This window comes from Chelonoidis abingdonii, chromosome 6 (genome assembly GCF_003597395.2).
Source record: "Chelonoidis abingdonii isolate Lonesome George chromosome 6, CheloAbing_2.0, whole genome shotgun sequence".
Classification (NCBI taxonomy): Eukaryota; Metazoa; Chordata; order Testudines; family Testudinidae; genus Chelonoidis; species Chelonoidis abingdonii.
Window position 1 is genome coordinate 35729196 of NC_133774.1, and position 24403 is coordinate 35753598.

Genomic DNA, 24403 nt, shown 5'->3' on the forward strand with positions numbered 1-24403 from the left:
AATTTCTTCAACAGTTTGAGGAAACTCAGAGTTGTTACAGCTTTTCACAGAAGTGTTCTGTTGTTGCAGCTAAAGAAACTTCCCCTTTTTCCCTGTCTATGAATGAATTAAAAATCATATTACATTAACAACAAACTGTGATGCAAGTAGACTAGTTGCCAGCTCATGCCAAGGGCCCTGGGTCTCAACTGACAATAAATGCATAGCTGGAACCAGTCTGGCTCACCTGTGTGTTGGTACTGTTAAAACAGGTATTAGAGTTATAAGAATGTGTTTAGACTTTATGAAATGCTTGTCAGTTGCTGCACGTATTAATCTCACTTATAATATCTGTATCCTATGTTATAAGGTAATATTTAAGGGTTTGCTCTGTAACTGTAAATCACCAGACAAGAAAGCAGCATTAATGAGTATGAAAGGACTAATTTATAACAGGATGTGTCATCTCCTGCCCAGGGCCGGCTCCAGGGTTTTTGCCGCCCCAACCAGCAAAAAGGAAAAAAAAAAGCCGTGATCGCGATCTGTGGCACTACCACCACTGCTTCAGTCTTCAGCAACAATACGGTGGCTGGTCCTTCGCTCTGAGAGGGAGTGAGGTACCCGCTGCCGAATTGCCACCGAAGAGCCAGATGTGCCGCCCCTCTCCGTTGGCTGCCCCAAGCACCTGCTTGCTGGGCTGGTGCCTGGAGCCGGCCCTGCTCCTGCCCAACAAAGAAGGACCATCAACATCAGATGAATTATTGTGGAACATCAGGGGACAAAAGATTGTGTTGATTGCTACCACCACCACCCCACCGAAAAGGAGACATTCAAGTGAATTCTTCCCAACAGCTGAATTGGCAATGTGAAGCAGAAGGGAAAGGAATAAAAAGTCCTTAAAAAGAGGAACTGTATCTTTTATGTGGCTTGGACTCTGAGGGGCAAGGATTACTAAGCATAAGCAAAAGATCCACGGTGCTTGGCCTGAGTTATTGTAGAAGCTTCTATTACTTTTTGAATTTTAGGGTTGGAATTCATTTGTGTATATATGTTTACCTGCTTTAACCTTCTAAATAACCCTCTTATTTCCTTTTCCTAGTTAATAAATCTTTAGATAGTTTATTACAGGATTGGCTACAAGTGTTGTTTTTGGTTTGCTAAGGTGCATTTGACCTGGGCTAAGTGACTGGTCCTTTGGGACTGGAAATATACTAAAAATCACAGCAATATTCAGGTTAAGAGATCATCTATCACAAAAGTAAGCTTAACTAAGTGGCAAAGTAGATCCGAGTACCCAAGGGCACTGTCTATGACTTAATGGCAAGGCTGTTTCAGTGTTTAAGGAGTTTACACTTGATAATTGTTGGTGAGAACTCATAACCAATTTAGGGTTTGAGACCTGGTTCTTAGTCTTCCCTGAAGTTGCTACTCACACTTGAGCTTTGCACAATCGTTTGACACAAACATAGACATGATACAATGTGCCAGATATAGTAGCAAAATGGGGAACGTCCTGGAATCTATTATTATAAATAAAATGCATACAAAAGGGAAGCCAACTATAAGTAATACAGCTTTGAGCAAAATAGTATAAACTTTAGTGACAGAGTTCACTTCATGGGCAATTCTGTTAGAAAAGAAAGAGGTTGCATTCATGTTGGTTTATTTTAGTTTAAGTGATAAAGGGAAGAAGTAAGGCTAATGTTTGCAATCAAACATGTTTATGCTGTCAAGTTAGTGAAATACATCTCTGCTGAAAGAGGCAGTAAAAAAAAGTAACTGAAACCAAATACTACGTTTACAAAGATACTTGGCCCAGAGTAGAATAATCAGAAATGTAACAGTTTGAGCAATAATGCACAGACTTAGATTAGCCCTACAGACTACCACTGTTGTTAAAAGAACAGAAATGGAAGATTTGTAAAGCTATTCAACAGTTCTTGAATTGACTTTGCATTGTATAATGGACTATTACATTTAAAGAGCATAAAGGAAAATGGAGAGACTTTGTATAAACCATATGAATTTTAAACTGGACATTTCAGCAGCTAGACAACTGATGATGGAGAAACTGCAACTTGACCAAGCATAACTGCAATGCTGGCCAACGGATGCACTGAAAGGGGCCCATGGAAAGCAACATGCAGAGGTAAATTGCTGACTGGAGCAAACCAGTTAGTGTTCAAGGTATGGCCCAAGATGACTGCAACAGTTAGGCCTAACTTTTCTTACACATGCTGGTGCAATAAGGTGTGTTACACAAAAAGACTCCAAAATTCCAGTCCCAGTTACAAGAACTCAAAAGCTAATATCTTGTCCTTGACTGAGGTGATGATTCTCATTTTGACTGGACAATTCAAATCTTTGGAAGGAGATGGGTCACGATCTGATTGGTCAGTGCCACCATTTCCAAGAAGAGAAATCAAGTTGGACCACACAGCAGATATAGAATAAAATGGCCTGTCTTCTTCAATACATTGCTTCCCAAAAGCCAAAGACACCTGGAAAGGAGAAGACTGAGATCCTGGACCAGCCACCTGGGAGTCTTCTTGGTGACAACAAGAACCTATATTAGATAGGCATCTTTAACTGTCTTTTACAATTTCCAGCAAGTTGAGTTGCCTGGTAGTGTATTAAGAAAAGACTACAGTCATGTGCATCCTTTGCTCCACCAGCATTTGCATGTCAACTCCTGCTGTGAACACTAACTGAGCTGAAAGCTGATGGCTGAGCACAGATCCAGTGATAAGTACCATATAGAATTTCTCTTGGATAATGACTCAAATCAGTCAATTGACCACTTCCTGAAACTGAGTATCTAATTAATAAGTAAGAGTACATACTTGTGTATGTGTTGTAAAGATTGTCAGAGTTATATTGTCTCTCTTTGTTTTGGAATAGGTTCCAACCAAAATTTTTGTAAAGTAGCTTTAAAACTGTGCAAGTTACAATTAGTAACTAAGATTGTAGAACTGTACACGTGTCTATCACAGCTAACAGTTTCATACCATCTTTCAAATTCTAGGTGTATATAGACATAAGATGAGACCAGGTGAGTGAGCTTCTTGTATTGTACTCAGTCTATACAATCTGTCATAAATGCAGAAGTTTATTTTAGATAGATAGGACGGTTAGTGAGCCCCATTAGCCTGGAGCTAATATCATTCATTGGGAGATAGGTTAAAAGGGTTGACTACTATAGATTTATTGGGAAGGAGACCTTGGCGAATTGGCATGTATAATAATTGACCAAAATCAAAGTTTTGTGAACTCCTTGCCAGAGGATGTTGTGAAGGCCAAGATCATAACATGGTTCAAAAAAAAACCAGACAAATTCATGAAGGATAGGTCCATCAGTGGCTATTAGCCAGGATGGGCAGGAACGATGTCCCTAGCCTCTGTTTGCTATAAACTGGGAATGAGCAACAGGGGGATGGATCATTTGATGATTACCTGTTCTGTTCATTCCCTCTGGGGCACCTGGCACTGACCACTATCGGAATACAGGATACTGGGCTAGATGGGCCTTTGGTCTGACCCAGTAGGGTCATTCTTATGTTCTTATGATTCAGTTTTGGATTGTTTTTCCTCTGTTGTCTAAGCAACACTGGAGTTGATAACCAATTGGCACAAGTGAGGCCCTATCCTGAAGGAAAAAGTCAAAAATCTAAACAAACAGTCTCCTTCACAATAGGGTAACTGCGTGTAAGTATTATTTTGGGTTGTGGTCGTGTAATTCGATTTTGAAAACCTAAATATCAACAAATTTTCTAATTTATGTAGCCAAATCACAGTCCAATATCATTTTTGTCTTCTTATATCCTATACTATTAGATACCATTGTTAAAGATGTTTAGTAACTTCTATAAAACTAATTGAATCCTTTTTCTTTAGCGAAGCAGTCAAAATCAAAGAAGCCTAAGTCAGGTGGTGCAGGTAATCAGTTGCTTAATAAAGGTTTGTTTTATACCCTTTATTATAATACACACTGAAATATGAAAAATACAGAAAAATCATTTCACCCACTACAGAAATGCAGCAACTGACAAACAGCACACAGCAACCTACACAAGAGTTTAGAAGAGGCATTAAGGAACACTATACTATACTATACTAAAAAATGCTATATCCAGTTGAAACTGCAGAGGAAATTAAGGTAGGTAAATACAGAAACTGACATCTAGCTGAAACACTAGAGTTAAGAACCCTTCCCTTACAAAAAGTCCCTTGAGATCCTTAACAAGAACTGGTCAGAAACTCAGTTTTATGTCTCATTCAAAAGATGGCATCTTCAGCAACATCCTGTTCCCTAACACAATACATGGGCATCAGTTCACTACTGACACAGAAGGAAAAGTACCATGTACTATGATACAGCCTTTCCTATCTCTCCATACAGCTAAAACTCTCATCAGGCTTCCATCTCACATCTCAATTACTGCAACATCCTTTTCTGTGGCCTTGACAAATGAAATCTTGTCCCGCTCATATCCATTCAGAATGCTGCTATGAGATCATTTTCCTAGCCTGTCACTTTGATCATGTTACCCCTCTCCTTGCAGTCCTTCACTGGCTCTTCTCTTCTCTATCAAACTTGACTACATTTTCAGGACTCTTCACAACCCATCTCCACCTGACATATCATCTCTCATTCAATATTGAGATGTCGACTTCCACCTCCAATCAGCCCATGATGTCAGCCTGCATTGGTCACTTGTTAAATTTTCAAACAGGTATCATGTTTTCACCCATGCCTCCTTTCACATCTGGAAGAAGCTTCCTAAAATCCTCAAAACTTATGCACCTTCAAAATCCTTCTTAAAACTCTCCCTTGCTGTGAGGCCTAAAGAAAGTGTGACAGTGGCTTGGCTGCTGCTGTGCTGAGACCAATGCCTATCGTGCTGACCAGTACTGTGTCACTGTTTCATTGTATTCCCGACAGTCTGCCTGTATCCAGCTGTTGTCTTATACTTAAATTTGTAAGCTCTTTGGAGACAGGACTGGTTTTTGTTCTGTGTTTGTACATCATGTAGCACAATGAGGTCCTGATCCATGATTAAGGCTGCTAGGTGCTATGGTAATACAAATAAATCAATCAATACATCACTGAATTACCAATACTACTTCCTATAACACCTAGGTGTTTGCTGGAAGTTACCTACTCAGGTAATGACCTGAACCCTTCCCTGTTTTGCTTGTGAGATCACACGTCACTTAATTAGTGCTTCTAAAATTATATCATGTTACAAGAATATCTCCATGAGATTACATTTGTGAATATCCCCATAGTATTACATAACAGAATATTCCCACATGGTAGTTTTAGAACTACCTACCATTGTGTACAAACACCAGCTGTCCTTCCATTATATGAGCCTGGGTAAAATTAAGGATGCTTTTGTTTGGAGAAGATTTAAGAGCCAAGTGGCCATTGCTAGGTGGAGTAATAGAGTACACTAGCTCTGATGCTGAGGAGTCTTTATCTTCTGCACAAAGGTCATCAACTGTTATTTCCGTAACTGAGCCCACCCAAACCTTAAAAAACAAAAACAAAAAACAGACGAAGAAAAAATTACATGGATTGGATTGGTTCACTGTATCTCATGTTGCTAAAACAAGTAACCCTGTAATCGAGTATGGTTGCTTATCATTGACTGTAGTGTTTCAGAGAAGATTAGGGTTGGAAGAGACCTCAGAAGGTCATCTAGTCCAATCCCCCTGTTCAAAGCAGGACCAATCCCCACGCTGATTTTTACTTCAGTTCCCTAAATGGCCCCCTCAAGGACTGAACTCACAACCCTGGGTTTAGCAGGCCAATGCTCAAACCATTGAGCTATCCCTCCCCGCCCTTCTGAAATTATTTAAAACTTCAAGGTATCAAGCAACACCAACAAACAACCTAATTAGTTTTAAGATGGAGCTTGACACATTATATAATCCTGTTTACGAACAGGATTACATAACGTGGTTTCCTGCAACAGCAGGGAACTGGACCAGGAAGATCCCTCCAGACCTGTGTCCATCAACCACCTCCTGCATAAATCAGTATTTCAGACGACAATACAAATGTCTGACAGTGTCTGTACTCTGTGTCTGACAAATGCAGCAGTTTATTTCATGGAGTGTTAGTGCCATGTCCTTAATTGTGAGCAAAACACTCAGTGCCCTCAACTTCCACTGCAATAAATGGTACTGGAGATGTCACAGATTTGGGCCATAAGAAAGACAACAGATTAAATACGATACAACTTCTAATAAAAAGGCAACAGTTTTTTAAACTAAATATTTTCTTTCAGTTCCCACCTGTTCACAATATGCACCCAGGGCTCAATCCTGTAAAGGATTGTATAGCTCTTAGAGGTACTGACTGCATGGAAGATGAAGGTACTTAGCATTTCTGACAGTTGCTCAGCACTTTGAATCAAAGCCTAAACTAAGACAAAAAACCACCATTTGTGAACACAGCATATAACCCACTACTTTAATTCTAGTGCAAACATGACACGTCTCTCTGTCTTCAGAGCAGTGATAAGGCCGTAAGTACTGATATCCCAGGATGGGAACATTCTGTGGGCTTCATTTAATTTTGGTGGTTATTTTCTGCTTTGAAAGTAAAGAGCAACTGTTGGCTTTACTTTTGATCTGTTTGCATTTTTAATTATGGATTAAGGTGCCTAGAGCTCAGGATAAGACATACCTATTATAAACTGAAATCAAGTCCATAGATATGCAACACATGCACACCAACTCAATCCATGAAGAACTGATTTATAATATAAAATCTTTGATAATCAACAGTTCTAGTTAAAGTGCAGAACAGATATCATAATGTACCTCTCTGACTTTTAGTGTATTAATAATATCTTATTGCATTTGATTCCATTGGCTTTTCTTGCCTCTGCCCAATTCCTGCTCTTTAATTCATTATCAATAGTTATTTGATGGTAAGGTTACGTTAGTAATTTAATGGGGGGAAAAATATGCTTGACAAAAGTTATTTCACTTCTCCTAAAATATGACCACTATGTAAAGGTTTTATTGCCACTTGTTTGATGATTTGTAGCCACCCCAAACTCATGCCAATACTTTTATATCGCATCATCCTGTATATAGAAAAATATAATATATTGCATATAAATGGTAAAACACTAGGGAGAATATTTACAAAAGAGTATGAAAACGTGTACCCATGTGTAACTCCAATGCTAAACCTCTATATGACTTACAAATTTTCCTCATTCAAACTTGAAAAATAATAGGGCTTTTTAGCTATAAAGATATTGTTTAATTCATGCCTCTCCAGCACACTTACACACAATGCCTTTTTGTGCACACACTGTGTGTTAAGATTCTCTGCGTGCCATATAATGTGATATATGAGGAATGAAAGGAGATCCATGAGCTGAAATGGAATGCAAGGAGGCAAACACTTGAAATACTGCAAATACTTTACAAATACAAGTGACTTGTTTCCCACATCTATTTGCATCACATAGGGTGGAGATCAAGGTTTTCTTAAGAACAGAACGAAAAAAGTATGCAGAATTCCCGAGATGTTAGTTTTGCATTAATATTCTGCATTTGCCTAAAACATTCCACTTCTACAGTACGCAGGAAGGTTCACGACCTTTCTTGCTGAGAAATGAAAAATACCCCATTGACCTAATCCACAGAGCTCTGCTTATAGAGATACCCTGTTAAGGAGAATTAATTAACAAGGATAATAACTTAGATTTTTTTCATGAAAATATACGAAAATATAGCCACCTTGTGGCTACACTGAGGTACAGCCAGACCTTACCACTACTAAATCTTACTTAAATGCATAGATAAACGGGACCAGCAGAGTCAGGATTTTTATTTTCTTCAACCTGAATCCCCCTGATTTTTTCAAGAAGTGCTGCTTAAAACATGCTTAACTTTAAAGGCTTCTGTTTAAGACACAATGAAGTAAATGGGTTTCAAATATGTGACTAATGTTTACTATGTACTCAAGAGCTGTCATGAATACGGACAAACTTAAGCCCATATTTGTGAGCTTTTCTGAATCAGAGCTCTCATCTGTTAGCTATTCTCTGAGAAGGTTTCTCTTTTTGATTGTTCAACTGGACTAAAAGTCCTAGCAATTCCCTTGTAATTGTTTAGAATACTTATGGTTTTAAGTTACAGAGTGAACTTAAAGACTAATTTCAGAGTAGCAGCCGTGTTAGTCTGTATCCGCAAAAAGAACAGGAGTACTTGTGGCACCTTAGAGACTAACAAATTTATTTGAGCATAAGTTTTTGTGGGCTACAGCCCACTTCATCGGAAGCATGCAGTGGAAAATACAGTAGGAAAATGTACATATACACACTCAGAGAACATGAAATAATGGGTGTTACCATACACACTGTAACGAGAGTGATCAGCTAAGGTGAGCTATTGCCAGCAGCAGAGAAGAAAAACTTTTTGTAGTGGTAATCAAAATGGTCCATTTTCAGCAGTTGACAAGAAGTTGTGAGGAACAGTTGGCGGGGGAGAGGGGGGAAATAAACATGGGGAAATAGTTTTATTTTGTGTAATGACCCATCCACTCCAAGTCTTTATTCAAGCCTAATTTAATGGTGTCCATTTGGCAAATTAATTCCAATTCAGCAGTCTCTCATTGGAGTCTGTTTTTGAAGTTTTTTTGTTGTAATCTTGAGTCTTTTAGGTCTGTAATAAATACCGGAGACTGAAAGTGTTCAACTGGTTTTTTGAAATGTTATAAATTCCTTGACATCTGATTGTGCCATTTATTCTTTTATGTCGTGACTGTCCAGTCGGCCAATGTAACAAAGCAAGAGGGACATGTGGCACATGATGCCATATATCAACATTGATCAGATGTCAGGTGAACAAGCCTGCTGATATGTGGCTGATGTGATAAGGTACATGAGGTGTCACACCTGAATAGATATGTGGAGAGTGGCAACGGGCTTTGTTGAAGATAGTTCCCTGGGTAGTGTTTGTCTTTGTGTGGTCCGTGGTTGCTGGTAGTATTTCTTAAGGTTGGGGGCTGTCTGTAAAGCAAGACTGGCCTGTCTCTCAAGATCTGGAGAGTGAGGGATCACCTCAGTGATAGGTTGTATGTCCTTGATGATTGCCATAGAGAGGTTTAGTTGGGGATGTAGGTGTGCTAGTGGCATTTGTTACTTTCTTTGTGGGTCTGTCCTGTAGTTGGTGACTTCTGTGGTACATCTCGGTCTGTCATACTGTTATCCACCTCAGCAGTGAGTATTGTAGTTGTAAGAACACTTGAATAGAGATCTGTAGTGTTTGTCTCTGTCTGAGGGTTGGATGCAAAATGCATTGGTATCTCATAGCGCTTGCTTTAGACAATCGGAATCATGTGACTGTGGTCTGAATGAAAGCTGGAGGCATTAGGTAAGTATAATGGTCAGTAGTGTTTCCAGTATAGGGTGTGTGTCATTGATGTGACAAAGTTCCTCCTTACCTGTGGGTCTAGCGCTTATCGACAGCATTGCACACTTGTAGATCTCCCCTCTGTGAACCCAAAGTCTGGGTCAATCTCTCTGTATCTGATCAGGAGTGGGCACGTTGGGGGGAAACCCGGACCAGCCCTCTACCGGGTCCATCCCAGGGCCCTGTGATTGCAAGCTGTCTATAGGCCTCCTTAACAGCTGTATCACAGCTACAACCCTCCTGGGCTACTTCCCCATGGCCTCCTCAAACACCTCCTTTTATCCCACCTACGGAACCTTCCTCGGTCCTCTGATAAATGCGTGTAACTCCTTAGTCCTCCAGCAGCACTCCCTCTCAACTCTCAAGCTCCTGCGCTCTGCGCCCACCCTCACCACAACCACCCACAAACTGAAGTGAGCTCCTTTTAAACCCAGATGCCCTGAAGCCTGCCTGATTGACGCAGTGATCTAAATCAGCCTGCCTGCCTTAATTGGTTCTAGCAGCTTCCTGATTACTCTAGTGCAGCCCCTGCTCTGGTCACGCAGGGAACAGAAAACTAATCATCCTAGTGACCAGTATATTTGCCCTCTACCAGACTCCGATACCCACTGGTCTGGGTCTGTCACAGTGACCATCGCTTATTAGCACTGTAGCGTCCAGGCAAGTGGACTCTCGTGTGTGGACTGGTCCAGGCTGAGGTTGATGGTGGGGTGGAAATTGTTGAAATCATGGTGGAATTCCTCAAGGGCTTCTTTTCCATGGGTCCAGATGATGAAGATGTCATTAGTGTAGCACAAGGAGAGCAGGGGCCTTAGGGGACAAGAGCTGAGGAAGAGTTGTTCTAAGTCAGCCATAAAAATGTTGGCATACTGTGGGGCCATGCGGGTACCCATAGCAGTGCCATTCATTTGAAGGTATATATTGTCCCCAAATGTGAAATAGTTATGGATGAGGACAAAGTCACAAAGTTCTGCCACCAGGTGCGCTGTGGCATTATCAGGGCTACTGTTCCTGATGGTTTGTAGTCCATCGTTGTGTGGAATGTTGGTGCAGAGGGCTTCTACATTCATAGTGGCTAGGATGATGTTTTCAGGAAGATCACCAATGGACTGTAGTTTCCTCAGGAAGTTAGTGGTGTCTCGAAAAAGCTAGGAGTGCTGGTAGCGTAGGGCCTGAGGAGGGAGTCTACATAGCCAGACAATCCTGCTATCAGGGTGCCAATGCCTAAGATGATGGGGCATCCAGGATTTCCAGGTTTATGGATCTTGGGTAGCAGATAGAATATCCCTGCTCGTGGTTCTAATGGTGTGGATTTGCTCTTGTGCTGTTTCAAGGAGTTTCTTGAGCAGATGGTGTAGTTTCTTTTGGTAACCCTCAGTGGGATCAGAGGGTAACGGCTTGTAGAAGGTGGTAGTGGAGAGCTGCTTAGCAACCTCTTGTTCATATTCTGACCTATTTATGATGACGACAGCACCTCCTTTGTCAGCTTTTTTGATTATGATGCTAGAGTTGTTTCTGAGGCTGTGGATGGCACTGTGTTCTGCACAGCTGAGGTTATGAGGCAAGTGATGCTGCTCTTCCACAATTTCAGCCCGTGCACATCAGCGGAAGCACTCTATGTAGAAGTCCAGTCTGTTGTTTCAACCTTCGGGAGGAGTCCATCCAGAATCCTTCTTTTTGTAGTGTTGGTAGGAAAGTCTCTGTGTGTTAGTATGTTGTTCAGAGGTGTGCTGGAAACGTTCCTTGAGTCGGAGACGTACAAAATAGGATTCTAGGTCACTGCAGAACTGTATCATGTTCGTGGGGGTGGAGGGGCAGAAGGAGAGGCCCCGAGATAGGACAGACTCTTCTGCTGGGCTAACAGGATAGCTGGAAAGATTAACAATATTGCTGGGTGGGTTAAGGGAACCACTGTTGAGACCCCTCGTGGCATGTAGTAGTTTAGATAGTTTAATGTCCTTTTTCCTTTGCAGAGAAGCAAAGTGTGTGTTGTAAATGGCTTGTCTAGTTTTTGTAAAGTTCAGCCAGGAGGAAGTTTGTGTAGAAGGTTGTTTTTTTATGAGAGTATCACGTTTTAAACCGGACAATCTCTATATAAAAGAATAAATGGACACAAATCAAACGTCAAGAATTATAACATTCAAAAACCAGTTGGAGAACACTTCAATCTCCCTGGTCATTCTATTACAGACCTAAAAGTCACAAGATTACAATACAAAAAACTTCAGAAACAGACTCCAACAAGAGACTGCTGAATTGGAATTTGCAAAACGGACACCATTAAATTAGGTTTGAATAAAGACTTGGAGTGGATGGGTCATTACAAAAAGTAAAACTATTTCCTCATGTTTATTCCCCCCCTCGCCAACTGTTCCTCACAACTTCTTGTCAACTGCTGAAAATGGACCATTTTGATTACCACTACAAAAAGTTTTTTTTCTCTCCTGCTGGTAATAGCTCACCTTAATTGATCACTCTCATTAGAGTGTGTATGGTAACACATTGTTTCATGTTCTCTGAGTGTGTATATATATATTCCTACTGTATTTTCCACTGCATGCTTCCGATGAAGTGGGCTGTAGCCCACGAAAGCTTATGCTCAAATAAATTTGTTAGCCTCTAAGGTGCCACAAGTACTCCTGTTTTTTAAAGACTAATGTTTCTCATATTAATAAAACTTTTCAAATCTGTTATATTCATGCAAATATTGCAGAATGATACAGAAGTTCAAAAAAAGGAAAATCCAATAGCGTTCATCCCTTTAAAAACAATACAGCACCCCCCCCCCAAACACTGAAGGGGGAAAAACCTGCTCTGTTCACCACCCAGATACCAATCATAAATACTGTGGTTTAAAGAAAGAATGTTGAGGAGGCCTCAGAAGTGAGGGAAATGGAGTCAAAGGAATCGCTTTACATTTAAGTGGTAAGTGTGACACTTTGTTGTGTTTGGCAAAAAGTCCCATTACAAGATTAAAAATTTAACTTTAGTATCCATCTGGAGACCACCAAGAGTATAATACTTACTTCCATAGGGGCCCTCTGTTGCTAATAAAGGGAACTGATACTTTTAACATTTTTGTTCTGTTTTGTTACTGACTTAGCTGTTCTTTTAAGAGCTTTGTTATACCCCAATCCTGCAAGCTTGCTCATGTGTTTAGCTTTATGCACTGTGAGGAGTCCTACTTAGGTAAACAGTGTGTAAAGTTATAATATGAACAACTGTTTGCAGGATCAGGACCATATTCTGTAGTAGGCAACATGACCAAATGTATTGCTTGAAATGCAAAAGTTTCTTCCGAGAAAGGTTATCCTCTAGACAAGGTCTTGCAACAAGGTGAACAAAGTGGTTTTCAGGGAATTTTCATTCAGCTTTGTAAATTTACTTCTTCATCTCTAAAAAAGTATAAATTAAGCCAGGGCTATTGTATTTAAAATACATAGATTTCTACAAGCAGGTTAAAATTCAACAGCTAGCAATACGAGATACCTGGATGAGCAAGGACAGCCTGGCTGGAACCTAGAATTTAGCAAGTTTCACCCTAGGTAAGCACTGCCTTGGAACTCCCAGCGGATAATAGTTAGTCAGTACTGAACCAGGCAGCTGGTTCAAGGAAAATCTTTATAATCCAATTTTTCCCCATCTATTTTAGGCATTCAGCTTGGTTTAAAGTGATTGTTTGAAATAAATCATAATCTCCAGCTTTGCATAGTGCGCACATAACTATCAGAAATGCAGTAGTTCTGTATTTTAGTACCCTGCTGCTGCACAAGAACAGAGTATGTAAGCACAGTAAAGGGTCAAGTGGGACAAGCAAAACCACAGTCATGAATACAAGAACCATGGGTTTGGTGTAGGCAGTCTGCCCAGTTGAGTGGATAGCATTTTATCTATGTTCTGGACGACTGACATATTTCAGGATTGGATTGAAAAGTTGTGCCATTTATTTATGTTTTAAAATTAAGGTAAGTTTTGGGTCTGCCAACCAACTTCACATGTTCCTATGAAGCTGGGTTCTAAGAATCATTTTAAAAAAATCAATGTGCTGTGCTGCTGGGTCTCAATTCTGTCAAAGGATAATTCTTCATTGCAATTATACGCAAGGAAAGAGAAATCAGGAAGAAGTCTTGGTAGACATCTTTCCCCTGGGTGTATTACTAGATTACAGTTAATACCCACTGTGTTGATGCCTGAAGAACCCCACCAGTGGATAATTATCCTCCCCTGCAGGAGTTTATTGTGTAATACTTGACTCCTTTAAGAAAACTGCCAAATTGTCAGGACTCAGCATGGTTTAAAAGCCTAATATCTATGGTGCACTGCAGTATGGATGGATGCCTGCAGTGGGTAAATGCCATCACTGTGAAGCGCAACACTGCCAAAACAGTAACGGGAAGAGGAGAATATAATCTTTTTTTCTTCTGTGAAAAGGTTTATGGATGATGGTAAAATGTGGTAATCCCTACAGTACTCAATCTGTCTACACAATACTCAAATATCATTCATACTCAGGATTAAATGCAAACATGTTTTAAATGTTGTAATTTGTAAATTGCACTGTACTATACTAGGGCTGATGCACTATGTAAATATCTAACATTATCCTCCTTCAAATTCCTCCTTTAAAAAACTCTTCTCTGGTGTCATGCCTACAATAAACTTGCAGCTCATTTACTGTTAGACAGCTGATAGGCCATGACCACCATTTTTCAAGACAATCAATATCATTTTATGATCTGTGCTCCCACCCCTCACCCCTTTATGTTTGTTTTAGTCACCAGTCATCTAGTCTTCAGGACAGGATCATCTCCTATGTTTTTACAGTGCCTAGGATAAGAGGGCTTCAGCCTGCAGGCACTGTTGTAATATAGAGAATAATCCTCTCACATTTATGTAAATCTGGAATTATACCACTGAAGCGAATGGAGCCACACCAATACAAAACAGGGATGAGAAGAAACCATTCTTTATTCCTTACAAGATAGAATGGTTGGTTAAATGCTATCTATGGTTACTACGAGAAAAAAACAGACCAATTCTACAATCTTCAATTCCACAAGTTCTTTGGGAACTATACAAAGAAAGCAGACTTTGGGTGTTTCAGAATATTATCTTTAATTCATATTTAACAACCACAACCCAACAAACCTACAGTAACAGACAGTAGTAGCTCCAGTCTCTCTAGTAATACTGTGAGGAGTGGTTCTATTTTGGACCCTCACTGTATAATACAATATTATAATTTTTATTAGGACTTTCTAAAAGATCTGCATACGTTTTCTGAGAGAAACTTTCATGTCTCCTATTAGAAATATCAGATACTTAGTCAATTCCCTAAAGCATAGTAAGTGGGTGAAATTCTGTTCTCTTACCCCTATGCTATCTCCACTGACTTCAGTGGGCGCTGCAGAGATATGACAAAAAGCAGAATTAATCTCAATGGACCTGATCCCCAGGAATAGTTCAGAGGTGCTAGGCACAGAATCCGAGGGATGGTGCAAAAATAATCTGAAGCCGCCTTTATGGTCCCTCAATCCTGAAGCCTGCCAAAGGCCAATGCCTCAGGACTCCTCTGACTTATGCTGGCTAGTAACTTCATCCAAGTTGCCATTACTTCTGGCAGGGAATGTTAAAAGACAGCAGTGCTCCACCCATACACCTTTCACCACCATGTGTCTCATGTCAAGGCCAAGAGGAGGTAGTGGCACAGATCCAGCTATAAGGCCCTAGGCCACTCAGGGATTCCTCTTAGACAAAAGGAATCATCAGCCAGCCTCTAGGTGAGTTTAAGGTCTGCTTTGCACCATCAGGACAGCACAACACAAACTTAGCAAGAGCCAGGATCCGATTTCATATGTACAAACAATTGTCATAGTATCCACTCTATCTACAGAGCCTATCATCATGGTATTTAAGCACCAGAACTGGCTTCTAGTACATAGAATATATTTCCAGGTTTACACATATCTATCTCTATTCTGTGTGATTACAGTCCTATAAAATAATGTTAGATTAAAAATGAAGATTTTAAAATTATAAAGACGAAAGTATGAAGAACTTACCCTAAGTATTTTGTTTGTACTTATTACAGGAGTTTCATCATTTACTGACGTAACGGTCACAAATATAGTTTGGGGCAAACTTTGTTTCCACAGTTCTGTGTTATTTGCTATGACAGTAAAATTGTCACTCACCCCCTCACTGTCATCATGAATATAGTAGATTAATTCTTGCTCTACCTGAAAAATAAATGGACTGAAAATTAAAGAAATTAAAATAAAAAATGTTTTGAAATTTAAAAAAAAAAAGCATTCAACCATTCCAGCTCTGCAATAATTCTTTTTCAGCCTTCATGACCCCATTCTTCTCCCACTGATCCACACTCTTCTATTTCTAGCATATCAGATTGCATATAGGCATTTGGTTATTCTGAAATAACCTCAGATATAGTGAGGCACATATGCAACTGTATCAGAAGGTCAAAGACAAACCAATAAATCCCAAAGAACTCATATAAAAATAGCTAAAGCTCTGTTAACTGATTTTCAAAAGTGAACCCTCTTAAGTGTTTCATTTTTATATAGAAGAGGTAAAATGACTTAAGACATCACTATCTGCAGCTGAAAGTCAAATTTGTGTGTTTGGGCTATAAAAGTTAAAAATCTATATTCATTAACATTTTTCAAAGGTTAACACGTTTCAGTTTATGCATTTTGAAACAAGCTAAATATTGAAACCTTCAAATTAGACAGTTTTCATTCAGATGTAAAATGACCCTCAATTACGTTGGCAATGTAAGATACCTGGCAGGCTTCTACTCATTTTAAATTGTTGGCTTATTACATCTCATGCCATTTAAGACAATTTACTATATTCAGGAGTCTGAAAAGTAGTATAAAATCATACATATTCATGTTTGGGCAGGAGTTATCCCACTGGAATATAACATATCAAAATAATACATAATGTGGATCTTTACTTTCAAGTAAGCATATTAAGGAATATATATGTTTTTATATGCATCTAACACCTGTAACTCTGGTGTAGATTTTTGAAAGGGGAAAATACTTTGCAAACCATCAGTACTTTATTTTGCAGTATCAAATCATTATTATTTGAAACTAGTGAATCAGAAAACATCTTGCCATAACTCCTGCTCATGCCCCATGCCAACAGATGGGGTGGATTCTCCATCACTTGAAGTCTTTAAATAAAGATTGAATGTCTTTCTTAAAAACACCTTCTAGCACAACCACAAGTATGGGCTTGATGTAGGAATTACTTGGTGAAATAATGTCCCCACTGTTATGCAGGAGACCAGACTAGAACATTATAATGGTCTGTTCTGGCCTTAAAAACAGATGATTTTGAGACCCTCAACTGGCTTTCTGACCTTTTTCATAGCCTTTTAAGGCTACACAAAACTTATTTCCACTTGTATCTTATCATGTAATCTCCACGTTCTCTGCTCCACCAACAACGCCGATATTTGTCCACTTCCCCACTAAGCACATCCAAGGTTTATTCCTTGCCACTAGTTTGACATTCACTCAGAACTAGACTGAAAAACGATGTCCTCCCCCTCAATCCTGCTACTTCTACCATGACTTTTGCAGGAAACTGCCAACTAGTAATGGCTAAATAGGGCCTATTAGGGAATTGTGACATATCTTATTTGTATCTTGCAGCTGCAGGCATATAAAAACATGTCTACCTGTCATTGTTTCCTTCATTCTCCCTTCCCCATTTCATCTTGTCATCGACAGTAATCTCCTCAGGTAAAGGACTGTCCTTTATTGAGCTTGTATAGTGCCTAGCACAAAGGAACCCTGGCTTGCAGGTGTGACTGCAATACGAATAATTATCAGCATTTAAAAAAAAAACACGAACAAAAAAAGGATTGACATTTAGATCAAGCTTACCATAGTCACATTACCTGTTTTTTGGTAAATTTGGTTAACTTTACTCCAGGAAAGCGAGAGTTTCCAACATGCCCATTCTTTGGTGGCTCAACTAAGATAAATTCACAACTGAGTCCAGTGAAATGCTGATTAGAAATTTTTAGATAGTCTTCCACCAGGGCTTTAGAACCACCTTCTATTACTGTAAAGTTCTGCACTTCTAATGGAATCAGCTTAGGGATGATGTCTACAGAGATTTCTATTTCACTGACCACTCGAATGCCATTGGTCACATCCAACGAAAAATGGTCTTGTAGCTGGTCAGAAACTGTCTGGACATACTGAACATTGCCATCATCAATATCTTGCTGGGTAAAGGTCAAAACTGGCTTTTGTTCTGCACCAAGGTAACCTTCTTCTGATGCAAACTTCCGAATGTATCCATGCACTGGAAGAGCCCTTAATGTGAACACTATCTCTGATGGAGAACTGTTTTCATGTACAACCTTAAATTTACACACACACAAAAAGTCATTAAAGCAAAAACAAGCCAATTTCTTTAATTCTATTCTGAATTTCTCACTTTTAATGCTGGGACAGTAAATCATGGATTATTTATCCATCCATTTGGCTGGAATTCTCTATTTATAAACATCTGCAAATGTCTAGCACAATGCATTTCCAGTATTATGTTACGTATGTTAGGTAATACTGCATGAGAAAGTGTTTCAAAACCCAAAACATGTCCCATAAGATCTCTCAACTGAAAAAACAAAAACAAAAAACATCATGAGTTAATTATCTAAAAACTGTGGAATGCTGCTTGGAATGTGATTTCACAATCAGCACAATAATGTGCAACATGAGCCTCCTTGTGGTAGTTACTTTAATGATGAAAATGATCCCAATAGATGCAGAGAAAAATATTAAACAGAATAGGCCAAAGCTAATGCTTCTGAACTGATGCTTTTAAAACTCCAAGCCATATCCTCAGCTTGTGTAACTGGTATAGCTCCAATCAGACCCTTTGTATTTAAGCAAATACTTTGGATACAGTTTAAGTTTTCCTCCCCAATATTTGTTATTGGTTCACCTACCATTAAACGTGAACTGCAAATATATTGATAAATGTATTTAAAACTGTCTGGTTTTCTTGTAGTGTTGATAAATACAGTGTCTCTGCAACTTAATTTTTTTCAAGTACGCAGGGAATCGAAGCCTATGGTCTCTGTCTTATTTTAACAGATAGATTTGTTTTTTCTTTCTAGTGATGGAGGAATGCTAGTGTCAGAGTGCGGGGCTACCTGAAGTCTATAACCCTTTCTGCATTGAGGCCAGCAGATTCTCAAGTGCGGATACCATAATTGGAGTTACTCTTCAAAATTAATATCTAGCAATAATTCAAGTTAGTTACGTTAAAGATGGCGGTTTTGTGGAACCAAGACATTAAAAGGGCTTGCTATGCCTGGGAAACAGGAATAAAGAAGAAAATCCATTACACATAGAAGATTAAAGCTAAATTTTAACTCACCTGCAATTTCCCCTTACTGATTTTAACTGGTTTTCCTTCTTCAACTAAGAGATTGTTATTGTGTACAATCTTTGGTGGACGTTGATGGCTTTCCAAGTACATACGAACATGCATTCCAGCATCCTGGTGGATATCCTTAGCATAAACTGTAAAGTTAAATGTGTCAACCAGGTTGTTACTGTCGTCATGCCTATAAATCACATGTCCCCTTTTTAGGTCAAGTTGGGTAAAGGAATCTGTTGCTAGATTATTTACAAAGATTCTTCCATGTTTTGGAGACAAGAATAACTCATAAGTAATCTCGTGATCCCTTCTAATGTCTTGGTTTGTGATGGCACTAAGGTTAGTTGTTGTAATAGTTCTCTCTTTTCCTTTTTGGACCAATAAGCCTGTATTGTTTGCTAGTCTAACATAGGGATCTGAAGCACTCACTTCTAGAAGAGAAGACGTGTAGTGTTTGCCATCAGTTATAAATAACACAAAGCGCCCATAATCCGCACCTCTATGTGTAAATAGGACTCGCTTTTGCTCCAGGTCTTCTTGTTTGAATTGATAGAGACTATGAGTGTTATCATTCACTAGAGTCAAGTCTCCATTAGGAATGCCACGCCTAGTGTACAGCAACTGCCCGTCATCAAAATCAGAATCAGGATCATGGTAGCATAGGTCTGCCAAGGTCAATAAGCGCTGCCCATTCTTAACCACATGAAATACCTTATCAACCACACGTACTGGTTTCTCATCATTCTTCAGCTCAACAGTAATATTAAATCTTATCTCTGCTGATAAAGGTTCTGTTCCAGCAGCAGAGCTCACCCATTCTCCTGATTCTCTGGTGGATGCTACGACAAGAAATTCATCGTACATGGTCTCAGTGTCATCATGGACATACATAAGGCGTTCAGCCATTATATCTTGGTTACTGAAAGTGGTGAGGTTATCATTACTCTCTGGTGAATCTGAAAAGTTAATGAGTTTTAATTTCCCATGTTGAGGACTCTTTGTAACTTTATATTGAAAGGCCTTATTATCCATGGTTTGTGCAAACAATCTGCTTTTTGTTATTAGCGCTCCTTCACCTTCAGTTATGGTCAAGCCATTGTTTGTCAAAATAATGCTTGTCAGCTCTGCTTTAATGTTGATTTTGAAATCATACACATTTGACTCCAAATACTTTGTAAAAACTAGAAATCTAAATGAATCCTGAGTGTTCTCATGGGGTCTGTTAATTAATTCATATTCTACTTCATGGTCTATAATGCTTTTTTGGCTAAAAGTTGAATTTTTTTTCAAGGCTTGGTTCTTAAGGAGCATTTGCCCTTTCTTGGGTAAGGACAACAACTTATAATTAAGTTCATTTTCAGGTATTTCTATATCCATCATCACAGCAAAAAGATTATCTGAATTCAGACATTTCTTTTTTGTTTTTTCAATTTCTAGAGGAACATGTTTCAATAAATTATACCTCAACCATTTCACTGTGATTGGAAACATAAGCTCATCACTGATTGTGTTTCCAATGTGAACCTTAAATTTAAAGTGATCTGTAACATTTTCCAGCTGCAATGCTTTGAAAATACTATAGTACCTCACACGGCTGCGCTCAATAGAGCGCTGAGAAAAAATGTTTACTTGCTTCCACTCTCTGCTAGAATGCTGCCTTTGAATTTCACCAAATTGGGGTGATTCTGTGATCTCATATCGTATCTCCATCTTTTGCTGGATGGCATTTGTTTCAACTGCCAAGTGGCTGAGTGTGATCAAAGTTGCATTGCCTTGTAGAACTTTTATTCCTGTGTTATTGACCACTTTATAATCCAAAGGAACAGCCATGACACGCAACACAACTGTGTTGCTCATTTTCTCTCCATCACTTGCTCGCAGCACAATTCTCGAGTTCTTGACCCCAGTGTGGACAAAGAAAATGTTGCCTTCTTTTAAGTCCTCATTAGAAAAAGTAATAATGGCTCTCCCGGGATTCTTGGAATTTTCTAAAAATCCTGCATCTGTATTCAGATTTCCAAGTACTGAAAGACTGAGATTGGCAGAATCTGTGTCTTGATCTGAAACCTTTATCAGGTCAGCAGTCAAGCGTTTCTTTGAGTTCTCTAACAAAAGAAATACGTTTCCCTCAGGGAGCATAAGTTCAGGAACATCATTTGTCGGAGTGATGGTAATCCTAAAAACATATTGCTCATGTCCTTGCAGATATGGAGGTATGTCCTTTTTACTACTGGCAGAAATGGAAAGAGTAAAATTATCGTAAGTGTCCTCAGAACCATCATGGACATATAGCACTCTTCCTTGCCACAGGTCTAACATTGTAAACGTGCCCTTCTCCTGCTCTGGTTCAACCCCTAACCTCAAGTAACCATGAGAGGGCTGCACCTTTATTTTAAAAAAGATCTGTGACTGACGAACCCCTAATTTCTTAAACTCTAAATTTACTTTAATATGTTTAGATTCAAGTGGAGCTTGTCCACCCTCTGGGACAATCAAGTTATTTAGAACCAAGAAATGGCCACTATCGTCTTTGCCTTGGGGTTTGGAAATTTCAGGAAAATTGACAGAAGTGGAGGCTGTTGTTACAAGAGGAGACTTTTCTGTTGTCACTACAAAAGAATTTGTCTTAAAAGAATTCTCTGTTTTGCATCCAGCTGAAACGTCCTTTGTAACTAGAACATTCTTTAATGATCTCTTTTCTGAATTGACTTTCAGGTCTCTTATGCAACCTTTGAAGGATCCTCCTCTGGCATATTTTCCAGAAACTGAGGTTAGCTCTAACTTTATCACTTCTACCCGTGTGCTGTCATCTACACCACCTACAAAGAGTGGCCCTTTAAGAAGGGGTATCTTGCTATGGGAAGGTAGTGTTGTTTTCACTGTTTCTCCATCTAACATCAGCTGCAAATATTGTGCGGTAAATTTTAACTCAATGGAGTGCCACTTATTATCACTGACTGACTTAAGAGAAGAAAGCTGCATTCTACTTTTACTCTTTCCAATATGGGCCTTAATTAGTCCATTCTCAATTTCCATTGCAATGAAATCTCCTGCTCGTCCAGAATGATAAAGCAGCAAGCCTCGCTGAGCTGAGGTCTGTATTGCACACTCTAAGCATCCTTCACCCTGGACATTCCACAGCTGGAAAGAAACATAGGATTTGGAACTAAAGAAACTGATAGGCTCATCTTCACTTGCAAAGAATTCATCACTGCATCCTAGTGACACTTCATAAACATTTCTGAACCCAGGATAAGGTCTCAGGGACGTTAAGATCTCATGCTGATTGAATAACACATCATCGATACATCCTCGGAAATTGGTTAGTGCTCTATCAAGGTAAGGAACATCAAGGGTACCGCTCCCACCAACGTAAAGTCCACGTTCAATATTTAATTGATATAGAATCCCAGGCATTTTTGTACTAGTTCTATAATGTTTATCAAGTACCAGTGTGACATTATCATTTTCATGATATAATTCAACCAGGTGCCAGGCTAAATCATTTAGCCTGGAGCTCCGTTGAGAATGCAGCACTCGTTCCCCTGCTCCAAAGTTCATTCTCAACTGTAAGAGATAAAATTTTAATGATGAAAATCAGAAAGTGCATGGATGATAATTAAATTAATTGTGTGTGTCTCAAAGAAACAAGTAATACTTAATGCTTTAACAGCTGCTCAACTTAAGTTTCAATCGCTGCATTTTCAAACTATGAGCACAAATGTATTTATTATTTTTATGGATTTGCTAACACTACCACATCAAATCCAAACCAAAACCCATTAGACATTTTGGGAAGGTTTACCTGCCAACACAATTTTAGTCTCGGTCAGATGCAAACCCAGGAAGTAACTATTTCCAGTTCTGCTATGACCAAAATTTACAAGAGCCCAAGGTGAGCATAAAGTGCAAGGTCATGCATGAATTCCTGCTATAAGTTGGGAGCTCAACAGTTGAAAGTGAAAGAGGAGGAAAGACACACAAGTATATAAATTGATCACAAGATGACTATGAGCTACTAATGTGATACGTCTGTGGAAAAGACAAATGCAGTCTTAGCACATGTTAGGCGAGATATTTCCAGTAGCGATAGGACAAGGTACTGGTAAGATCTTATTTTGAATATTGTGTACAATTGTGCTCACCCAAATTGAAGAAAGATTAATTAAAACTTGAACAGGTGCAGAGAAAGGCTACTAGCATGATCACAGGAATGACAACCTATCTTATAACAGGAGACTAAAAGAGCCTGGCTTGCTTAGCCTAGCAAAAAGAAGGCTGAGAAGGGATTTAATTGCTCTCTATAAGTTTATCAGGGAAATAAATATCAGGGCAGAGAAGAGCTATTTAAGCTAAATAACAATGTTGGCATGGCATAAGAACAAATGGGTAATAACTGGCCATGAATAAATTTAGGTGGAACTTAGACGAAGGTTGCTAACCATCAGAGGAGTGAAGTTCTGGGAGTAGTGGGGGCAAACAACTCAATCAGTTTTAAGAGATAGTTCTTGATAAAAGTATGAATGGGACTGTACAACAAGGTTGCCTGCAGTGCTGTGGGGGCTGCCTTTGACAGTTCTGGGGGTCCCTTTATGTCTTATGTTCCTAAAATCTCATGCTTCAGCTAGACACCTGTGGGGCCAGGAAGGGAATTTTCACTTCAGTATACTCTGGGAGTGGGGGAAGGGATTGTCTCCTTCCTCTCAAGCATCAGAGATGGCCGTAGCTAGAGACAGGATATCAGATAGGCAGGATCAGGGCTCTGAGGTGGCACCTAGCATTCTCTCTCATAGATGCTTGGCATACTGGCTCCTGTTCACATGGTTAGGGTCTAACTGACTGCCATATTCAGGGTTGGGAAGGAATTTCCCCCCTGGTCAGACCTTGCAGAGTTTTTTCCTTCCCCTGTAGCATGGATGTGGTTCACTTGCCACGATTATCTGGGTACAGCAGAACCTCAGAGTTACAAACACCTCGGGAATGGAGGCTGTTCGTAACTCTATAATGTTTGTAACTCTGAACAAAATACTACGGTTGTTCTTTCAAAAGTTTACAGTTGAACATTGACTTACTACAGCTTTGAAACTTTACTACGCAGAAGAAAAATTCTGCTTTTAATCATCTTAATTTAAATGAAACAAGCACAGAAAATTTCCTTACTTTGTCAAATCTTTTTTTAAACTTTCCCTCTATTTTTTCAGTAGTTCACATTTAACACAGTACTGTACAGTATTTGTGTTTTGTTTTTTGTCTCTCCAGTCTGATTGCTAATTTTTGGTTCCAAATGAGGCGTGCGACTGACCGGTCAGTTCATAACTGTGATGTTCTTAACTCTGAGGTTTTACAATATATCTTACTTTACCAATTCCCTGCCATTGCACGGGCCTCAAGCATTGGTACACATTGGTCCCTCCTCTTCTCTGCTTGTAACACACAATGGTTTAGTCTCCTGAGAACTGTAGTGCTTTAGTCTAATTCTGGTTGTTGGGCAAGGTGCAGAGGTGGCTGCATGGAGTTTAGTGGCCTATGATGTACAGAAGGTCAG

General features: G+C 39.4%; 1 protein-coding gene across 3 annotated transcripts in view; it reads right to left on the bottom strand.

Annotated features, from left to right (window-relative positions):
• LOC116818249 (chondroitin sulfate proteoglycan 4-like) overlaps positions 1-24403 on the bottom strand; it is a 79394-nt gene that overhangs the window by 38743 nt on the left and 16248 nt on the right. For 2 of the 3 annotated variants that reach the window (XM_032769019.2, XM_032769017.2), the window contains exons 3-6: positions 18856-22425; positions 17360-17830; positions 15486-15662; positions 5316-5514 (exon numbers count right to left, since the gene is read on the bottom strand). In XM_032769019.2, the coding sequence (XP_032624910.1) occupies positions 5316-5514; positions 15486-15662; positions 17360-17830; positions 18856-22425 (4417 nt within the window). The remainder of the gene's footprint in view (positions 1-5315; positions 5515-15485; positions 15663-17359; positions 17831-18855; positions 22426-24403) is intronic. The other variant, XM_032769018.2, reaches the window with a different exon arrangement.